The sequence below is a fragment of the Balaenoptera ricei genome, chromosome 2 (assembly GCF_028023285.1).
Source record: "Balaenoptera ricei isolate mBalRic1 chromosome 2, mBalRic1.hap2, whole genome shotgun sequence".
Taxonomy (NCBI): Eukaryota; Metazoa; Chordata; class Mammalia; order Artiodactyla; family Balaenopteridae; genus Balaenoptera; species Balaenoptera ricei.
Genome location: NC_082640.1, coordinates 151,044,622 through 151,063,013, shown reverse-complemented (window position 1 = coordinate 151,063,013; position 18,392 = coordinate 151,044,622). Strand labels below are relative to the sequence as shown.

The 18,392-nt window shown below is 35.4% G+C and overlaps 1 protein-coding gene across 5 annotated transcripts in view; it reads left to right on the top strand.

Annotated features, from left to right (window-relative positions):
* LOC132359785 (coiled-coil domain-containing protein 170-like) overlaps window positions 1–17,657 on the top strand; it is a 52,024-nt gene extending 34,367 nt beyond the window's left edge. For 4 of the 5 annotated variants that reach the window (XM_059914408.1, XM_059914405.1, XM_059914407.1 and 1 more), the window contains 6 exons: window positions 1,744–1,870; window positions 3,580–3,894; window positions 4,848–5,048; window positions 13,889–14,113; window positions 14,957–15,172; window positions 17,423–17,657. In XM_059914408.1, the coding sequence (XP_059770391.1) occupies window positions 1,744–1,870; window positions 3,580–3,894; window positions 4,848–5,048; window positions 13,889–14,113; window positions 14,957–15,172; window positions 17,423–17,572 (1,234 nt within the window). In that variant the 3' untranslated portion in view covers window positions 17,573–17,657. The remainder of the gene's footprint in view (window positions 1–1,743; window positions 1,871–3,579; window positions 3,895–4,847; window positions 5,049–13,888; window positions 14,114–14,956; window positions 15,173–17,422) is intronic. The other variant, XM_059914409.1, reaches the window with a different exon arrangement.
* Window positions 17,658–18,392: the final 735 nt, after the last annotated feature.

The window sequence follows — 18,392 nt, the reverse complement described above, 5'->3', positions numbered from 1 at the left end:
ACTGCGCCACCAGGGAAGTGCCTTCAGCACAATTTTTAATACGGCTGTAGAGTGAGTCACTCTGGACTTTTTGTTTTGTCTTTGATGCCAACAAGGAAGATGGCTATTTGGCATACCATACACTTTTTTTTTTCATATTTATGTTCATGTTGAAGAGAGAGAGAATTGGAAGCTGTTCCCATGGAGTGAACTCTGGAGGAGACTTGGGACAAAGGATTGTTCTTAGGCTGTATCTGGTCCCCAGCCCCTTTAGCTGTCCTCTCTTTGCATTTAGTGCAGTTGGGAATAAATTTTCAGACCCAGCACATTTTGCTTTGTTCTATTGGTTACTGAAAGAGGTATGTTGAAATCTCCAATTATGATTGTGGATTTGTGTCTCTCACTTTTAGTTCAACTTTTGCTTTATGTATTTTGAAACTATTTGCATTCTAATATAGGATGTCTATATCTTTCTGTTGAATTGTCACTTTTATTATTATAAAATGTCCCTTTAATTTATTTATTTGTTTATTTATTTATTTATTTGTATCTATCCTGCTTAGGATTTGCAGAACTTACTCAATCTATCAAATGATGTCTTTCATCAGGTTTTGAAAATTCTTGGGAATTATTTTTTTTAAATATTGTATTTCTGTCCCATTCTGTGTCTACTCTCATTCTAAGACTAAAGTTGCAGGTGTTAGACCTTTTGAGTGTGACCTACATGTTTCTAATACATATTTTTTTTAATTAAAATTTTCTCTTTAGATAATTCAGATAGTTTCTTTGACCTGACTCAAATTCACTAATTCTGTAGGATGCAAATCTTAGATAGAAGAGAACATAAAAAACATGGAAGATGGACTGAAACTTTAACCTAGCCTCAAGGTAGAAAATGTTACCAATACCTACCAATGGTTAATCAAAACAAGAACCAAATAATTAACTGTTTGTATATTTGATAATAAAATAAGTTTTTACATATGCTATTCTCTATTGCTGTATTATTATTTCTAATTCCTTTACCCCTCGTGCAACCCCATTCAGGGATTCAGTTGAAGAACCCATGCAAGTGTTACTAAAATGGGAGTACATTTGCCCCTCATCCCTTGTCCCTCAGTGTCTACAGGGGATCGTTCCAGGACCCCTGAGGGTACCAAAATCTGCAGATGCTAAATCCCTTATATAAAATAGTATAGTATTTGCATATAACCCATGCACATCTCCTGTGTACTTTAAATCATCTCTAGATTACTTCTAATACCTAATACTATGTAAATGCTATGTAAATGGTTGCTGGTGTGAGGCAAATTTAAGTTTTGCTTTTTGGAACCTTCTGAAAAGAATCTTTTTGAATACTTTCAATCCATGGTTGGTTGAATCCATGGATGTGGAACCCTCGAATACAGAGGCCCACTGTGCTTGTACACATGTGGAACCTCCTGATCATCACAATATTACCATAGTAGCAGACAGATATTCATACTCAAATTTCCTCTTGAAAAGGCTGGTTTCAAAATTGACCTCCCCCAGGGGAACTACTACAGGACTTAACACTGGATTGTTGTTCTCTTCATTTCTCTACCATTTCTTATCTCTCCCTAGAAATAGTTGGGTAACTGCACAGTTCTTTTCATAAGAAATACATTTTTACTTAATACACATGTTTAATATACTTTAAATGGGGGATATTTCTTTTTATTATTTTAATTGAAGTTTGAAAATTGGTTTCAAGATATCGTTACCTGCCAATATCTTACACAGAGTACATCTGATTGAAAGAAAAAAAGCAGAGCGAAAAGTAGACCTTTTGGAGAAAAAGTTAGCAGGTGTTAACAGATTCACCCCTTATATGAGTATGAAAGAACAAGAAGACAGTTTCATGACGAAGGTGAGAACAAATTTTGATTGATTTTTGAAGAAACAGGATTTTTATTATCTTGTGTTACTCCAGGCGATAATTGGCAAATGTTGAGTGGTTTATTGGTCCTCTTCTTATGGAGGATAAAAGGAAGCAGTACAGCATGGCTGACTGGAAGAGTTTCTGAGGTATGGAGAAGAAGTGCAAGGCAGATCTGAAGGTCTCTGTGATACTAAAGAAAATGTTAGAGGGAATGGAGCTTTGAGAGAAATGGGAGGAGGTGGTGGTTAGAGAGTGAAATATTCAAGTTTTAAATTTCTGGTATGGGTTAGTTCCTGCTGCTGACAACATCTGGGTTTTTGGATTTGGGTGTAAGGATTGAATAGGGGTGTAGGTGAAAGTCATTGAAACTGAAGCACAGGAGTCACAAAACTAAATTGGTGGATCATCTACACTGGACATTGAAATCTAGAATCATGGCATGAGTTGGGTTTAGAAGGAAGAGGTTATCCTGGTCCCTAGTAGATAGCAATTCACAGGATGAATGAAAGTTTTATGGAAGAATGTTGGAGGAGGATGGGAGGTGGACTACTGTCAAGGAAGTGGTAAAATTTATTTTGAAATCCATGGACCCAAACTGTTTATTATATATTCTGAATGTAAAATAAGGCCCATCACGATCCCCTTAATGTGAGGAGTTCCACTTAAAAAAATTCAGCAACTACTTTCAGAGTTTAAAGTAATTCCAATTTTTAATCACCTCTTTCAAGTAATTCACAGTAACACTTTCCATGTTTTTCACTTCTCTGACTTATCTGTCACATTTCCGAAAAACTCTCCCACACCGGAGTCCATGTAGCTCTGACCTTTTCTTCCACTGCTCTTTTATTCTACCTCTTTTTTCTGGGCTTTTAGTGAGACAAACCCATCATTACTTCAACAACTCTAGCTCCCCTTCTATTTCCCAGTTTCACATGACAAAAAGCCCAGAAACTAAACTTGTTTACTCAGTTTTCAGAATAGAATGTGGCAAGAGGTGAAAAGAAGACTAGAATTTATAAAGGCAGAATATTCTTCGGAGAAGTGGGGGGAAGGAGAAGTACAAGCATTATCTTTTATTTTTTTCCTGTTTACAGTGGAAGCAGGGTGCTTAAAAGGGAAAGGTTGGGGGAAAGAAATGTGACTTATTTATGCTTTTACATTATCAAAGCTGTTACTATTAAATGATGTTCTATAATCATAATTAAGTCTTTATGAAAATATCCATTTCCCTGCCAGCTTTTCACTTAATAGTCTTAGCATTCATTGGGAATCCTTGCCTGAATCAATTATTTTGTTAGGAGAAGTAAAATGCTGAGTTTTAAAATTCTATCATTATTCCTACATTTATTAGCTCAAAATATTCTGTAAACAGTTCCTCCATAAACTGGAGCAGTTCGGTTAGCTGCTTCTCTAAGCTAAATTTCCTATGTTCTCAAAGCAGTTTCTCTATAACATCATTTTTTTTTTGCCCTCCCCACCTGCCCCCACATAATATTTTAATACCTCTTGATGTTCTAGTTTACTCTTTTGAGTATGTCCTTGTCTCTCTTATGACTCTGTAACTCTGTATTTCTATTGAGAGCCTTTTCTCCTGAAGCTTTGTATTATGACTATACTTATATTTCAAAAGGAGGGAAGTAGATGTCTCAATATTAAATTCCATATGGGAAGTTTAACATGTGTGTCGGCATATTTAGGACAAGGATGAAGCTATCCTGGTCAAGAACTTTGAGAGAGACAACATTTTTCACTCTGAAGGACCAAAAGGTGGACAGAAAATTTGGGATAAATGTCAACAAGATTTGATCCATAAGGAAAAACAATTACCTGAGTTAGACAGACCTCCGTATTCATTCAGCTGGGAAACTAAAACTGCGCCATCCCTCTATCAGAAATTCCTCAGTCAGTTGTCTACTCTTCCCAGCAACAGTGTTGAACCCATACCAGCCACAGAGGAAGGTGTGAAAGAGAGCATTCAGGAGACTGGTGCAAATGAGCGATCTTGGAAGTCCGTAAGTGTATTGACAGATGAGTTACTCTTTCAAATTAGTTTTAAGATGTGGGTTTTGATGTTAGCCGATTTAGTAAACTCTGTGGCTCTGAGTTTATTTTTATTACTACAGTGATAAAAGGGAAGAGGATGTCCATTATCACAGTAGAGGTAGTATAGTGTGTTTGTTAAGAGCCGAGAGGCCTGGTATGAATCCCAGCTCTGCCATTAGCAACTGTGTGCTCTTGGGCAGGTTACTTATGCTCTCTGTGCCTCAGTTTCATTTGTAAATTTTGGCAGGAGTCGGTGTAGGGTTGGGGTAGGTTTAGTTCCTGTCCCACAGAATGGTTGTAAGGATTAAATGGATTAATACATGATAAATGCTTCAGTTCAGTAAGCTCAATGAATGCTAGCTTAAAAATAGTGGTGTGGTGAGGATAATGTTTCCATCATGATCAAACACTGGTCAGTTCAGTCAGTGCAGTAAAATAAATTATCAAGTCAGTCATTTGTTTGAATTTACTGGTCAAGTCTATCGAAAGATTGATCCAGCAAGTTTAAGTATATATATCTCCTTGTTATGTCCAAATCATTTTAGTAAAATTTCATGACTCTTCACCCTAAAATTCAGATAAAAATAGGTATTGCTTAAATTCAATGTTAGTAAAACCTACTACACAGTAGTCTGTTTATTGTACAGTTGCAAATTTTTTACACTCTGCTCTCTTAAAATTCATTATACAGTTTTATTTCTCAGTACTCACTAAAATGTCTAATTTTTGTATATCAAACCTTTCTGTTTCTTTTTTAAAAACTAGCTTATACATGTCAAATCTTCTTAAATGTCTTCCCCACTCATCTATTTTAGTAACTTAATGTTACTACAATGTCAATATAAGTAGAACTTGCAAATAGTTTTGAAAAATACAAATCATGGACCATCAGGATGTTCTATCTATTTTTTTTTCCCTGCAGAGAGCTGAAGGCCTCCAGCAGGAAGTTCAGATGCTCACTAAGCAATTGGAGAAGCAGTATCATCACTGTGAAGAAACTGCTGGAGAATCATCCGATACTGAGGAAAAGTATAAGGAACAAAAAAGACCCTTGAAACATCTGGAAGGAAAAATTGCTATTAATGACCTTTTTCCAGGGAGATTAGACTTGGACACGAACAAAGTAAGAATTTCCTGAAGTATAAGGCATTTCTTTGACAATGAAAATGATCATCTTTTATTATACTATCTAATGTTCAAAGCTGTTAATGCTATTTGTACTTTTCTTAATATTAGGAAAGGGAGGAAAATTTGCTACAAACTTTTGAACATTCTGATTGTATCAAAAAGTCTTTCCTTACTCCATATCTCCCATTTCTCTACTGTACATATTTGATATTTATTGTAAGCATTGTTAACATATTTCTTAATGTACTTTTAAAAGAAGATTAGAGGGAAAGGAGCTCAAAGGAATGACTCTCTAAAGGGGGAATTTCAGGTGTACTGGGTCAGCTAGATATGATGGGCATTGGGAAGGGGCTGTTGGTGAAATTCCTCAATAATTATCTTGTAGACAATTTCCTTCTCTATTTTCTGCTTCTCTGCATCTATAAGGAAAAGGTCAATCCTAAAAGTGGAATGGGAATAGGTAGGATGATTTTCAGGAGATTTTGATTCTATTTCACTACCTCTTCACAGAATTGCTTGTCATACCCATACCTATATTATACTATTTCTATAATTACTGTGCCCCAAAGCATAAACTTACTCACTCACTACTCACTCATTTAGTCTCTTATTCCATTCATTAATTCACTGATCCAATATATTTTGATCACTCAGTTTTTTTTTTTAAATATAGAGCATTAAAAAAAATTTTTTTTTAAATTTTATTTTTGGCTGCATTGGGTCTTCGTTGTTGCACGTGGGCTGTCTCTAGTTGCGGCGAGCAGGTCTTCGTTGTGGTGCTCGGGCTTCTCATTGCAGTGTCTTCTTTTGTTGCGGAGCATGGGCTCTAGGCGCACGGGCTTCAGTAGTTGTGGCACACGGGCTCAGTAGTTGTGTCTCGCAGGCCCTAGAGTGGAGGCTCAGTAGTTGTGGCGCACAGGCTTAGTTGCTTCGTGGCATGTGGGATCTTCCTGGACCAGGGATCGAACCCGTGTCCCCTGCATTGGCAGGCGGATTCTTAACCACTGCACCACCAGGGAAATCCTGATCACTCAGTTTTTAAAAACTTCCAGCACCTGGTGAAGTGGTATCGACAATATACTCCACAGAGTCCAAAGATGAATCCAGCTTCTACCTCTGCTCTTGAATCTGTAATTGATGATGATTCATTTCCATGCAAATTTTAAAAATACTATATTAAATTTTAAGAATATACAAATAGTGCATGCTTTCCACAACCCTTGAAACCATGTTAAAAGGTTTGAAGAAAACAATAGTAATCTTCTCTAACCCCCTTTCTGCCTATTTCATGTTGGTAACCAATGTGTCTATATCTTTTACAACTATTGCAATGATTATGGAAATATATGAATATATATATATGTAGGTGTTGATATTTTTACAAAACTGGGACTGTACCAGTCAAAATACTCTTCTTACTAGGTAAGAAGTACCTCATGGTCTTTCTTTAGGTCAAGAGATATAGATTTAACTTACTCCCTTAACAGCTGTACAGTATTCCATACTGTGTATATAACTTATTATTCAACTAATTCCCTATTAAGAATTATTGATGGTCCTTCTCTTATTTCCACTTTTTATGCCACTACAAATAATGCTGAAATAAGTATGTTTATACATATATCTTTCCACACTGGTGCTTCCTCCCCCTATGGGATTGAGTTCTAAATGTGGAAATATAGGATCACAGTGTATGAGTATTTTCTTTTTAAATTTTTTTCCTTGGCTGCGCTGCATGGCTTGTGGGATTTTAGTTCCCCAACCAGGTATCGAACCCAGAGCTCTGGCGGTGAGAGCTTTGAGTCCTAACCACTGGATCTCCAGGGAATATCCTGAGTATTTTAAAGTTTAATAGCCATTGCCAGAACACTACCTTGCAAAAGGCAGGAGTTCACTTTCCAAATAGCAATATATGAGTGTTTTCTCTTCACATCCTAGCCAGCATTGGATGCTGTCATCCTTTTAGAGTGTGTGTTTGTGCGAGTTAGGTTAAAATGGTACAGTTTTTACATTTACCTTACTACTAGTAAGGTTGAGTAACTTTCTTTTTTAATGCTGTTGACCACTTGGATTCCCTTGCCTCCCCACTCCTCACAATTGGACCTCAGATACAGAAGGTTGAGTTAATCAAAGTCCATGGTTTTTAATGCATTAATTTGGGCCATGGAAGGTCTCTCTCTTATTTATTTATTCTTTCCTTGGATCTTGTCCATTGCCTCCCCAAAAGGAAGTCAATATAATATGTTTAATGTGTATTTCTTTCTTTATATGTGTTTCTTTAAATGTAATTTTTGTGCATGTATTTTAAATTTGCATAAGTGGTATTGTGTTAAAAATCTCATTCTATTACTCAGCACTGTATTTTTAAGATCCACTTAATATTGCTATTTGTTCATCTAATTCATTGCTTCTGTCTACTGCATGGAGTACTACAGTGTTCATATCTGCCATGGTTTTAATTTTTTCTTTTTATTTATTTATTTATTTTACCTGTCTCTTCCTCTAGTGGTAAATAGCCTTGTTACCTCTATTTTTATGCCACCACAAACAACATCACTGTTAGCATCCTGGTATGAGTCCCCTTCATGGACCCGAGAGGGAATTGCTTAGGGGTGTTAAGTCAGGATTGGAATTGGTGGCTCATAGTGTATACATACACTTAATATGACTAAGTACTGCCAGTCAGCTCTCACAAAACAATAAATCGTCCCACCAGAGATACAGGAGGGTTTTTGAATCTCCACATTCTTGTCATTTCTTGATACTAGCAGCTTCCTAACTTTTGCCATTCCATCAGGTATAAAATGATTGTTAATTTAATTTGCATTTCTCTAATTATTAATGAGTTTCGTATTTCCTTAATGTTTTTTGTCTTTTGGCTTTTTAGTCTCTGCCTGTTTGTTTCCTTTACCCATCTTCTTATTTGGGTTCCTGTCTTGTTCTTGTTGATTTCCAGAATGGTATACACATCTTCCTTGCCCTGTTCAGGCTCTAACACTCCATGACAGGTCACCTCTCCATATGTGATCAGGCTCTGAGTCCCTCTGCAGGGCAGCCCTCTTCTGCAGACGCTTTTGTCACCTTGCTTGGGCTCTGTAGGCCTGCTATGAGCCTCAGCATTTCCCTTCTCATTCTGTGCAGATGCCTGTGGCTTTAGGACTGAATTGTTTAGAAGGGGAAAAGAAGGAAAGGAAGACGAATAGGAGGAAGAAAAATAAGAGCAACTGGTTTATGATTAACCTTTCGAATATCCTGATCACTCAGGATATTTATCAGGATTTATCCTGATAAATGCACTCATTTAAACCATAATTTTTCTGTCAAGAACTACTTTTGCTTTGTTCCACAAATATTGACATGTACTCTTTCCCTTATCTTTTATTTTAAATATAGCAGTACATTTTTATGTTTCCAAATGTATAGGATTTTTTAAAAATTTGTATTTTATTACAACATGGTAGAAGTATTATATGATCCCTGGGAATTTATTGAGGCTTCCTACATGGCCAGTGATTGGTCTGTTTTGGTAGCTGTGCCATGTGTGCTTATAAAGAATGTGTTCTCTCTTGTTTGGGTATAAAGCACTATAAATAGTTAATGCTCAAGCATATTATTCGTGGTTCAGATTGTCTGTACCTCTGATTATATTTGTTTACTTGATTCTGGAAAAGATATGCTACATTCTTCAAGTATAATTTTTGTTTCTGTTTTTTAATTTATTTTTGGCTGCACTGGGTCTTCATAGCTGTGCGTGGGCTTTCTCTAGTTGCGGCGAGCAGGGGCTACTCTTTGTTGCAGTGCGTGGGCTTCTCATTGTGGTGGCTTCTCTTGTTTTGGAGCATGGGCTCTAGGCGCTCGGGTTACAGTAGTTGCAGCATGTGGGCTCAGTAGTTGCAGCTCACAGGCTCTAGAGCATGGGCTCAGTAGTTGTGGCACACGGGCTTAGTTGCTCCGCAGCATGTGGGATCTTCCCAGACTAGGGCTCAAACCCATATCCCCTGCATTGGCAGGTAGATTCTTAACAACTGGACCACCAGGGAAGTCCTACAAGTATAATTTTTGATTCATCCATTTGTCTGTGCTGTTCTATCAGTTTTTGTTTTATAGATTACTGGAGCATATGCGCTTATGATGATTTTGCTGTCCTGTTCTTTTAAGCACTATAAAAACATTCTCTTTTTTGTGCTTTATAAAATATTGCCTTAAATTCTGTTTTCAGAAATTATGATTACTAATGCAATTTTTGGGGGGTTCATGGTTGCATGATATATCTTTTATTTGGTTTCTTTTACTTGGTCCTAATTTTTTACACAACCACCAAATCTGACCAACATGTTTGATTACTCTTAGTTGCATATCTCTTGAAGCCTCCTTCTGGATTTTTCTCCTCATTTGAGTATTTCCACAAGCGAGTTTTAAAAAACTGGATCTTTGTGTGGCAAACTTTCTGACACCATGTGTGCCTGATTACACTTTTAGTATGCCCTCATATTTGAATGACAATTTGGCTGGATATAAACTTCTAGGTTCAAAGTTCCTTCATTAAATTCTTTAAAATTATCTCCTTGCATCCTCTGTTACTGTTGAAAAGTCTGATAACAATGTGATTCTTATTCCTTTGTAGGTGATCTGTTCTTTCTCTCAGGAAACCTTAAAATTTTTCTCATTTGCTTTAATGTTCTTAAATTTCACTATAATGTGCTTAGATATATTGTTTTACCTTATCTCTCTTATTTGGCACTCCATGAATTTTTAAATCTAAGTCTTTCATCTGTCAATTTTACCATTATTTATTTAAACATTTTCCTCTGTTTATTTTCTTTTGATTTCTTTCTTTTGTTTTTTTTTTTGTTTTTACTTTTCTTCTTTTTCTACTCTTTCTCCTTCTGTGACTCTGAACAGAACGTTGGCAATTCTAATTCTATCCTTCATTTCTTTGCATGATGTTTAATTTTATGTGTCAACTTGACCAAGCTATGGTGCCCTGATGCTTGATCAAACATCAGTCTAGATGTTGCATGTTAGATGTGATTAACATAACAAGAAGGCTTTGAGTAAAGCAGATTACTCTCCATAATGTGAGTGAACCTCATCCAAGCAGTTGAAGCCCTTAAGAGAAAAGACTAAGGTCCCCTGAGGAGGCGGAATTCTACCTCTGGATTGCCTTCAGACTTGAGCTGCAACATCAGCTCTTCCGTGGGTCTCCAACCTGCCAGCCTGCCCTGAAGATTTTGGACTTGCCAGACCCCACAGTTGTGTTAGCCAAATCTTTCTCTCTTTATACAGACACCCACACACACACACCCCTATTGGTACTGCCTTTCTTGCCACCTTCTCAGAGAGTTTCTCAGTCTGATTTTCCAACTCACTCAATTTGTTCTCAGCTTTATCCATCCTATTTATCTCATCTATTGTGTTGTTCATTTCAGCTATTATATTTGTCATATCTAATATTTCTATTTGGTTGTTTTTACTTTATAATTTCTTGACCTGTCATTGTAAAGGTACCTTTTAGTAAAGGTAATGTTATAATTTTTACATTAAACTGAAAGTGATCAGGAAAAACATGGCCTTGCCCTAAGTTTCAGTTAATGCAAATGAAGAATTAGCTCCACAGAATACATTTAAAGGAACAACAGAGGACAAAAATAAAGTAGGTTAATGATTACACTGTATGAGTTGAATGTTCAATATAAATTTTATACCTGTCAAAGTAGCAATTTGTAAATATTGTTTGTAGTTTACTCAGTTGGCTTTGTAATGATATGATTTTTGAAAATTGATAATTTTTGATAATTTGGTACATGTCCTCTTTCCCTTTAGCAGATCTTATTTTATGTACTGTAATAGAATTTTATCATGTTCTTTCATATAAGTCCTATAAAAGTCCTTCATGTAATTTTTTCTTGTAAAATTTACTCCTAGGTTTCTTATAGATTTCCTGCCCATTATGAGTGGCATATTTTCCCTATTTCAATTTGAAATGATTATTACTAATATAGATAAAAGCCTTTGATATGTTTATATCTTTAAAAATTATCTACCACCTTACTGAATTTACTTATTAAGTCCAATAGTTTTCTTTACTAGAGTTCTTGGATTTTCTGGACACAGTTGAATATTATATTGTTTTCTAGGAAACAATGTATTTCTTTTAGGTTTTCAACTTATTGCCACTGAGTTACAAAGTAGTGTTTAGAATTCTTTTCATCTTTTCTATATCTATGCATTCTGTATGTTTCTCCTTTCCAATATTTTACTTTCTCTCTTTCCTCCTTAACCAGGCTTACCTGGGGCATCTATTTTATCTTTCCAGAGAACTAATGGTTCTTTTCCCTATACATTTTACCAGTTTATTTTTTACGTATAAGTAATAAAAATATATGGTATCTTTATTAAATCTACACCCCTAATTTCTCTTTTTCTTTATGTAAATATGCTTTTTTTGGGTCCTTTGTTTTAAATCATAAAAGCAGCAAAGCCTATAAATATTCCTCTGTGGCTTATCCAATACATTTTAATAAGAAGTGTCCTTTTACTATGTTTTATATGTTTATAATTTTACTATTGGTTTCCATTTCTTCTTTGAGCTGAAGTTATTTAAGAGATTTTTTTTTTTACCTTTTACACTTATATGTATATATTATACATATGTACATTTTTAAAAAATTAAATATACCAAGAGTCTTCTATTGAAAAGCAGCAGCCCACTTCTGTACCTCCACCTATCCTATTTCCCAGAGGGAACTACTTTTAACCCCTTTATCTGTTGCTTCTGGTAGTAAATTCCATTTTTTAAAATAATTTGCTTATATTGCTATATCTTGAGTTATTTATTTTAGACATTATCTGTTGACTTCCTGTTGTATGACAGATGAAGTTTTATCTTTTTCTCAACTCCCCTTTCCATCTTCCCAGTATTGTTATATCAATATTTTTAGCTAAATCCATAATCAGCCTTTACTTCACTATGACACTAAATAGTGTTTACAAAATGCCAAGTATTATACTCTTGTGACCTTTTCTTTCTTGTAGTGCATGTTATTTTTCCTGGAGTTAATACTTTTCTTGTGTTTTCATATGTATAATTTTCAACATTCACTTATTAATTTTTTCCCCAAATACTGCATCGGATGATCTTCTAATCTATAAAAATCTCCCATTCTTTCTCATCCAAAGTCCTTAATTCTCTTGTGTCGGTCTGGACTGTTTGCTCTGTCGGCCTGGGCACAGCTATAATCCTGTGACTTTTCTTCTCCAATCTCCTGGTTAGGTTGCACTGTTTCATGAATCTCTTGTCTTCCTCTCTTTTGGTTTACTTTCTTATTTTGCTGGGGTATATCCTCTAATAGATTCCTAAGAAATGGTGTCTTGGAGAGAAAAAATTTTTTGAATCCTTGCATGAATGACAATTTTTTTTTTTTAAAACTTCAGGCTCAATTGATAGTTGGATTTAGACTTTATTTTCACACAGAGATTTGAAGGCATTACTCCATTGTCTTCTAATTTCCAGTGTGGGGCTTCCCTGGTGGCACAGTGGTTGAGAATCTGCCTGCTAATGCAGGGGACACGGGTTCGAGCCCTGGTCTGGGAAGATCCCACATGCCGCGGAGCAACTAGGCCCGTGAGCCACAACTACTGAGCCTGCGCGTCCGGAGCCTGTGCTCCGCAACAAGAGAGGCCACGATAGTGAGAGGTCCGCGCACCGCGATGAAGAGTGGTCCCCGCTTGCCGCAACTAGAGAAAGCCCTGGCACGAAACGAAGAGCCAACACAGCCAAAAATAAATAAATTAATTAATTAATTAAAAAAAAAAAAAAAGAAAATAATTTCCAGTGTGTTATTGAGAAAAATGGTGCCATTCTCATTCATGTTCCTTAATATGTTACTTGTTTTATTTCTCTTAATGGATTAAGACATTTGTAATAACATCTTAAATAACTTTTTTCTCTTAATAAAATTAATTTATGTACATTAGTTCTGTATATATCTCCTTCCTAATACTGTGTATTTTCACTTTCTCTTCCTTCTTTAACCAGTCTTGCCTGGAGTATCTGTTTTCTTTTTTTGAAAGAACTAGTGGTTCTTTTCAATATATTTTACTAACTTTTAGTTTGTATATAATGAAAATATGTGGTATCTTTATTAAATCTACACCTCTTCTCTCTCTCTCTTTTTTTTTCTGGTAGTAACTTTATAAAGTACAGAATAGTAGAAAGAATACAATTAAAACGACCAGTATTTCTACCATTTTGAGATAACCAGTGTTAACATATAGGTATATCTTCCTATGATTATTTTCCAAGAATATTTTAACATAATTGAGATAGCATATTTTTTCTCCATCCTGCTTCTGTCATTTAACTATATCATTAGTACTTTCTCTTAGTAAAAATTTTTGAAAACTTTATTTATAATGAATGCATAATCAATCACATGTAATTTATTTAACTATTTTTTTGACATTTGCATTGTTTTTATTTCTTCATGTTATGGGTAATGTTGTATAGAATATCTTTGTGCTTGAGTCTTTATCTAAATATTTTATTATTTCCTTATAATACATTCTTAGAAAAGTTGAACTAATCTCTGCTATCACCTGGTGTTTATAACATTGTCTACTTAACTGTACCCTTGTTAGCCTTAAGCCATCACTTGTATTGTCATATTTTATTTTCTGGATTATTTTAATAATGCATATTTATGGTGAAAACTATTCTACTTATGTAAGAATTAAGTCTACAATTTATCAGTCTAGAGTAGATCTGGCATGCTAGTGTAGAACACCATCTTAAAGCATAACTTCTTTATTCTAATACTGTTGATTTCTGTAAAGGAAAACTCCCAGACTAAGATTTCCCAGATGGAGCATGGCAAAACGTTCAAGCAGCTAGAGAAAGACAACAAGCAAGAAACATTACTGAATATTCAGCAGAATTTGAAGGTTTTTACAACTCAAAGATTACAGGAGAAAATTCATAAACTTCAGAAACAGCTCAGTGACTTGAAATTGTCAAATAAAAATATGAAAACTCAACTGACAAGAGTAAATATTCTTAAAGTAAGTAAAAGAAATGAGGCTTTCAAAAATTCACTTAAGCTTTGGTCTGTTTCTATTTTTGCTGCATGTTTCTCATTGAACTTTAAAAATTAACATTAAAATTATTTTACATACATATAAAAGACTATATATATATAATATTAAAGCATATAGAATAATAAAATTAGATGCCACAAATCTACCACTCATGTTAAGAATCAGAGTATTATCGATCCCACTGAAGCCCCCATGTGTCCTCCTCAAAGGTAACTGGTATTCTAAATGTTAGGTATCTAGATCCCTTGCTTTTTGTTTCAGTCATACTTTTGTCTTTCTTATTAGGTTAATGGTTAAAAGTTTTAGTGATTTTTGGGGGGGATGCTCTTTGGATCTTCTTTATATCAAGCTTCAGTTGTAGTATTTCAAACATACATTTTATGCCTGAAACCAAATATACACTAGATACTTACTGATCAGCTTTTTTTTGCCAGTTGATTATCAAGAATATTTCTCTTATTGCAGCCAGTTATTTTCTTTGTTTCTGTGTTTGATTAGCACAGACTGTAAGACTTTTGAGGACGTGGAACATGTGTTAAACCTCCTTAAATCCCAAGTGCCTAGTTTATAGAAGTGCTCAGTAACTGTTGGTTATTGATGAGCATGATGGTGGAGAAATGTCCTCTTAATTCATAAATTGTGGCATTTTCTTTCTTTTCCATTATCTAGCTCTTCCAAAAAAAGAAAGAAAGAAAGAAAAAAGAAAAAGAAGAAAAAAAAAGCATGAGTTATTATGTATCATGCCTGTTATTTAGAGGAGTTTTAATCACAGTCATCTCCCTTTCCCCCAACCTTATACCCTCACAGGACAAAACAATTGAGAAGCTCAGGCAATCTTTAACAAAAGTTGAAGCAATGAAAGGGAAGGCAGTTATGGAAACAGACTTGAAAACTACAGTAGACTCTGCTGAGCAAGACGTAAGGTGGGACAAAGAGAGGGCCCATCAAATGTTAGAAACTGTCACTCCTGAGCTCTGCACAGCAAAGAGCACACTTGAAGAAGTACCGGGACAACAAGAAGAGGTTTTTTTTTTTTTTTAATTACTATATTAAGATTATTTAAGTTGAAGTGATAAACACCCACCTCAATTTAGACTCTACCTTAGACAAAAGAGAATTGATTGGCTTGTGGAATCAAAGGCAGTTAAACAACCAGAGCTCTGAGAAGGCAGGGATGCACCTGGGCCACGGATCAGCACCTGGAATCTTCAATATAAGGCCTTTCTCACCTTCTTCTTGGCAGCTCTCTGTTAACTTGTCTGTCTGACTGACAGCCACAGAGTTTTACAGTTAGATTTTCTGTGACAGGAGAGAGAATCCCAAGAAAGGGTCTTACAAGCCCAGCTTAGGTCAAATGCCTATCCTTAGTGAATTCAGTGGCAAGGGATGGGATATATGATTATCATAGCTTAGGTTTGTGTACACATCCTCTGACTAACCAAAGACAAGGAGGGTAGGGATGAGAGAAAATGAAAGTTCAGGGGAAACCATTTTTTTGGGGCTGGATCACGTTCTTGGACAAGAAGGTAGTGCTTCTAAACTTGCTTAGATTCTCACTAGACTTATAAAGCAGATATTTTAAGAGAATTTTCTAAAGCCTAAATGATAATTTGGGGCTATTGTGGGATTACATGTCACACCTCCATACATGTTTCTTAAGAAACATGAAACTTTAACGAATTTCCTTAAGAGATTCTTAAAACCAAAAGTCATGATATTACCATTTTCTTTTTTTTCTCTTTTTTAACTTCTGCATATTCATTTTCTTAATTGTTTTTATTCTTCTCCCAGTGTCCCTCCCTTACTATATTTTCATTCTGATCTCTTCTTTGGGCATTCTGTAGTTTACTCTTCATTTCTGAGATGTCTTGTTCTTGCTTGTGTTTAATCATCATATCTTTCTTATCCATTAGGCATCTAGATTTTTTTTTTGTCCATTTCTATTCCAAATTATTGCTTTTTTTTTTGGCTGCGGCAGCATGCTGGGTCTTAGTTCCCCGATCAGGGATCAAACCCCTGTCCCCTGCAGTGGAAGTGCAGAGTCTTAACCACTGGACAGCCAGGGAAGTCCCTCCAAATTATTGCATTTCTGATTCAAAAGGTGTTTTTTCCCCATGTCTGCAAATCCTTGTTTAATTGATATTTAATTCATATCAGGTGTTGTCAAACATGTTGCCTCTGCTTCATGGCAGTTTTTCTGGGGGGAGTATTTTCACCACCTGAACAGTTTGGATGATACTGCTTTTCTGTTTTCTTCTCATAACAATTTAAAATGGATATTTGCCATTTATCTATTCACTTTAAAATCCCTTTGATTGCCCTGCCCTCTCAATTTCAGGTGTTTCTACCTCAGGATACTTAGGGGGCAGGGTATACTTACTGGGCTTCTTACCTCAGTACCACCCTCTTCTGTTGACATGGTGAGTGCAGTTGCTAAAGTTTACTTAGGAAGTAAAGCCTTTTATTTTGGGGTGGGGGTTTATGTTATGTCTGTTTTTGCAATACTCTTGTTTATATAGGTCCCTTAATTTCCAGTGCTTGCTTTTTTTCTTTTCCCTTGTCACGAAGCCTCTAGGGAACACCTCACCCTTCCAAGTAGCTCCCTCTCTGCTCAGAAACCTTGCCCTCTAGATCGGCCGTTTCTGCTCTCACATGCTTCTAAGCCCCTTTCTTTTCCTTCCCCAGTTGCCGGTATTCTGATTCATCAGGTCTCAGACTTGTTCTTCGTATTTCCCCCTTTATGAACTGTCCCTTTTCCGGGACACCAGAGGAAACTAACTGCATACTCCAGCGTGGGCTCTGGAGCTGCCTCTGTTGGTTTAGAATATTTATTTCCCCACTTATATGAAAACTGAAGTCTGTGGTATTCTTTACTTGCGCTTTAGGCATGATTTATGGAGAGTTTTATTTGCTCTCCTTGTTGATCACTATAGTTTTTAGAGAATGGGTGGAGAGATACGTATATAGGGGACGGCTATTACCTACAGCAAATCAGAAGTCCAAAAAATAATTACCTCATGGATGAAAAACAAGCAGCAATAAAATTAAGTTTAGTCTATAAGATTGTAAAAATGAAAACAAATCTTAAAATGCAAAGGTAATTTTAGATTTCTTGTAATGTTTTTTGCTTAAAAATACATTTGAACATAGAATAATGTACACTTCATAAAGAAATGTTTAATAAAACTAAATTTCTAATAACAATTTCATTGTACATAGTTAAGTAGGTGACCAAAACTAATGACATGTCTTGATTTTTGTGGTTCTTTGTAGCTTGTTGACTTTAGAGAAACTATTATGAAGATGTTGGGATTTAACATGAAAACAGCAGACAAGAAAATCATCAATCACCTAAGGCTTATTATACAAGTATATGAAGCATCTGACAAATCAAAGATTGCTTCTGCGTGTGAGACTGGATAGGATAATGAATAAAGAATTTCTGCCAACCAGAACTCAGCAGACATGGACATTTCCTCCAGCATCTTGAATATGGCTACGTTATGAATAAAACACATTTGAAACTTTTCACTTACATCTCTTCTCTCCTTTGATATTTGGCAATTAACTTTTCTTTGTTGTAATCGTGTTTTGTACATTTATTTGTGGTCTAGTCTGGATTGTTAATTGTAATATATAGTATCTAATTATATTTATTAGCTGTATTTTAAGCAGGATATTAATCAAAACTTGTTCTTAGTTGGAATATTTATATCTATAGTTAATGGCCTGTTTCTAGAATGAGTGGTTTTTTGGGTATACCCCCTTATGAATCTAGGTAAAGTTATATTCTATAATTTGAATCTATCTTATCTATTTGATTCACTGAGAGTTTGAAAATCAGATATGAAATGTTGAAGGGTAGGAAAGTCATTAAGAATTCTTAAAAATGTGCAATAGACTATATTGTGTTTTTAATTTTCTTAGTATTTAATAGTGTCTGCCAGTTTTCCTAGATGTAGGCCAATATCTAAGTTAATGGACTGTTTTTAAATATATAATCTCTAATTTTTTTCATTTAGAATAGGAAACTGCTCATCTTCCAAGGTAGTTTTAGATTTATCCAAGATGTCCTCTGCAGGAACAGGTCAGAATCTGAACAGGCCTGTGGACACTCAGCGCCTGCTGTGGTCATTTGAAAAGGACTCCTGTGGGGCTTAGTTTTAGAGGGATCTTCAGGGTGGAAGGTGTGAAGTTTCACTGGACCTTATAAAAGTAACACTTTGGAAGAAAATGGTTATCT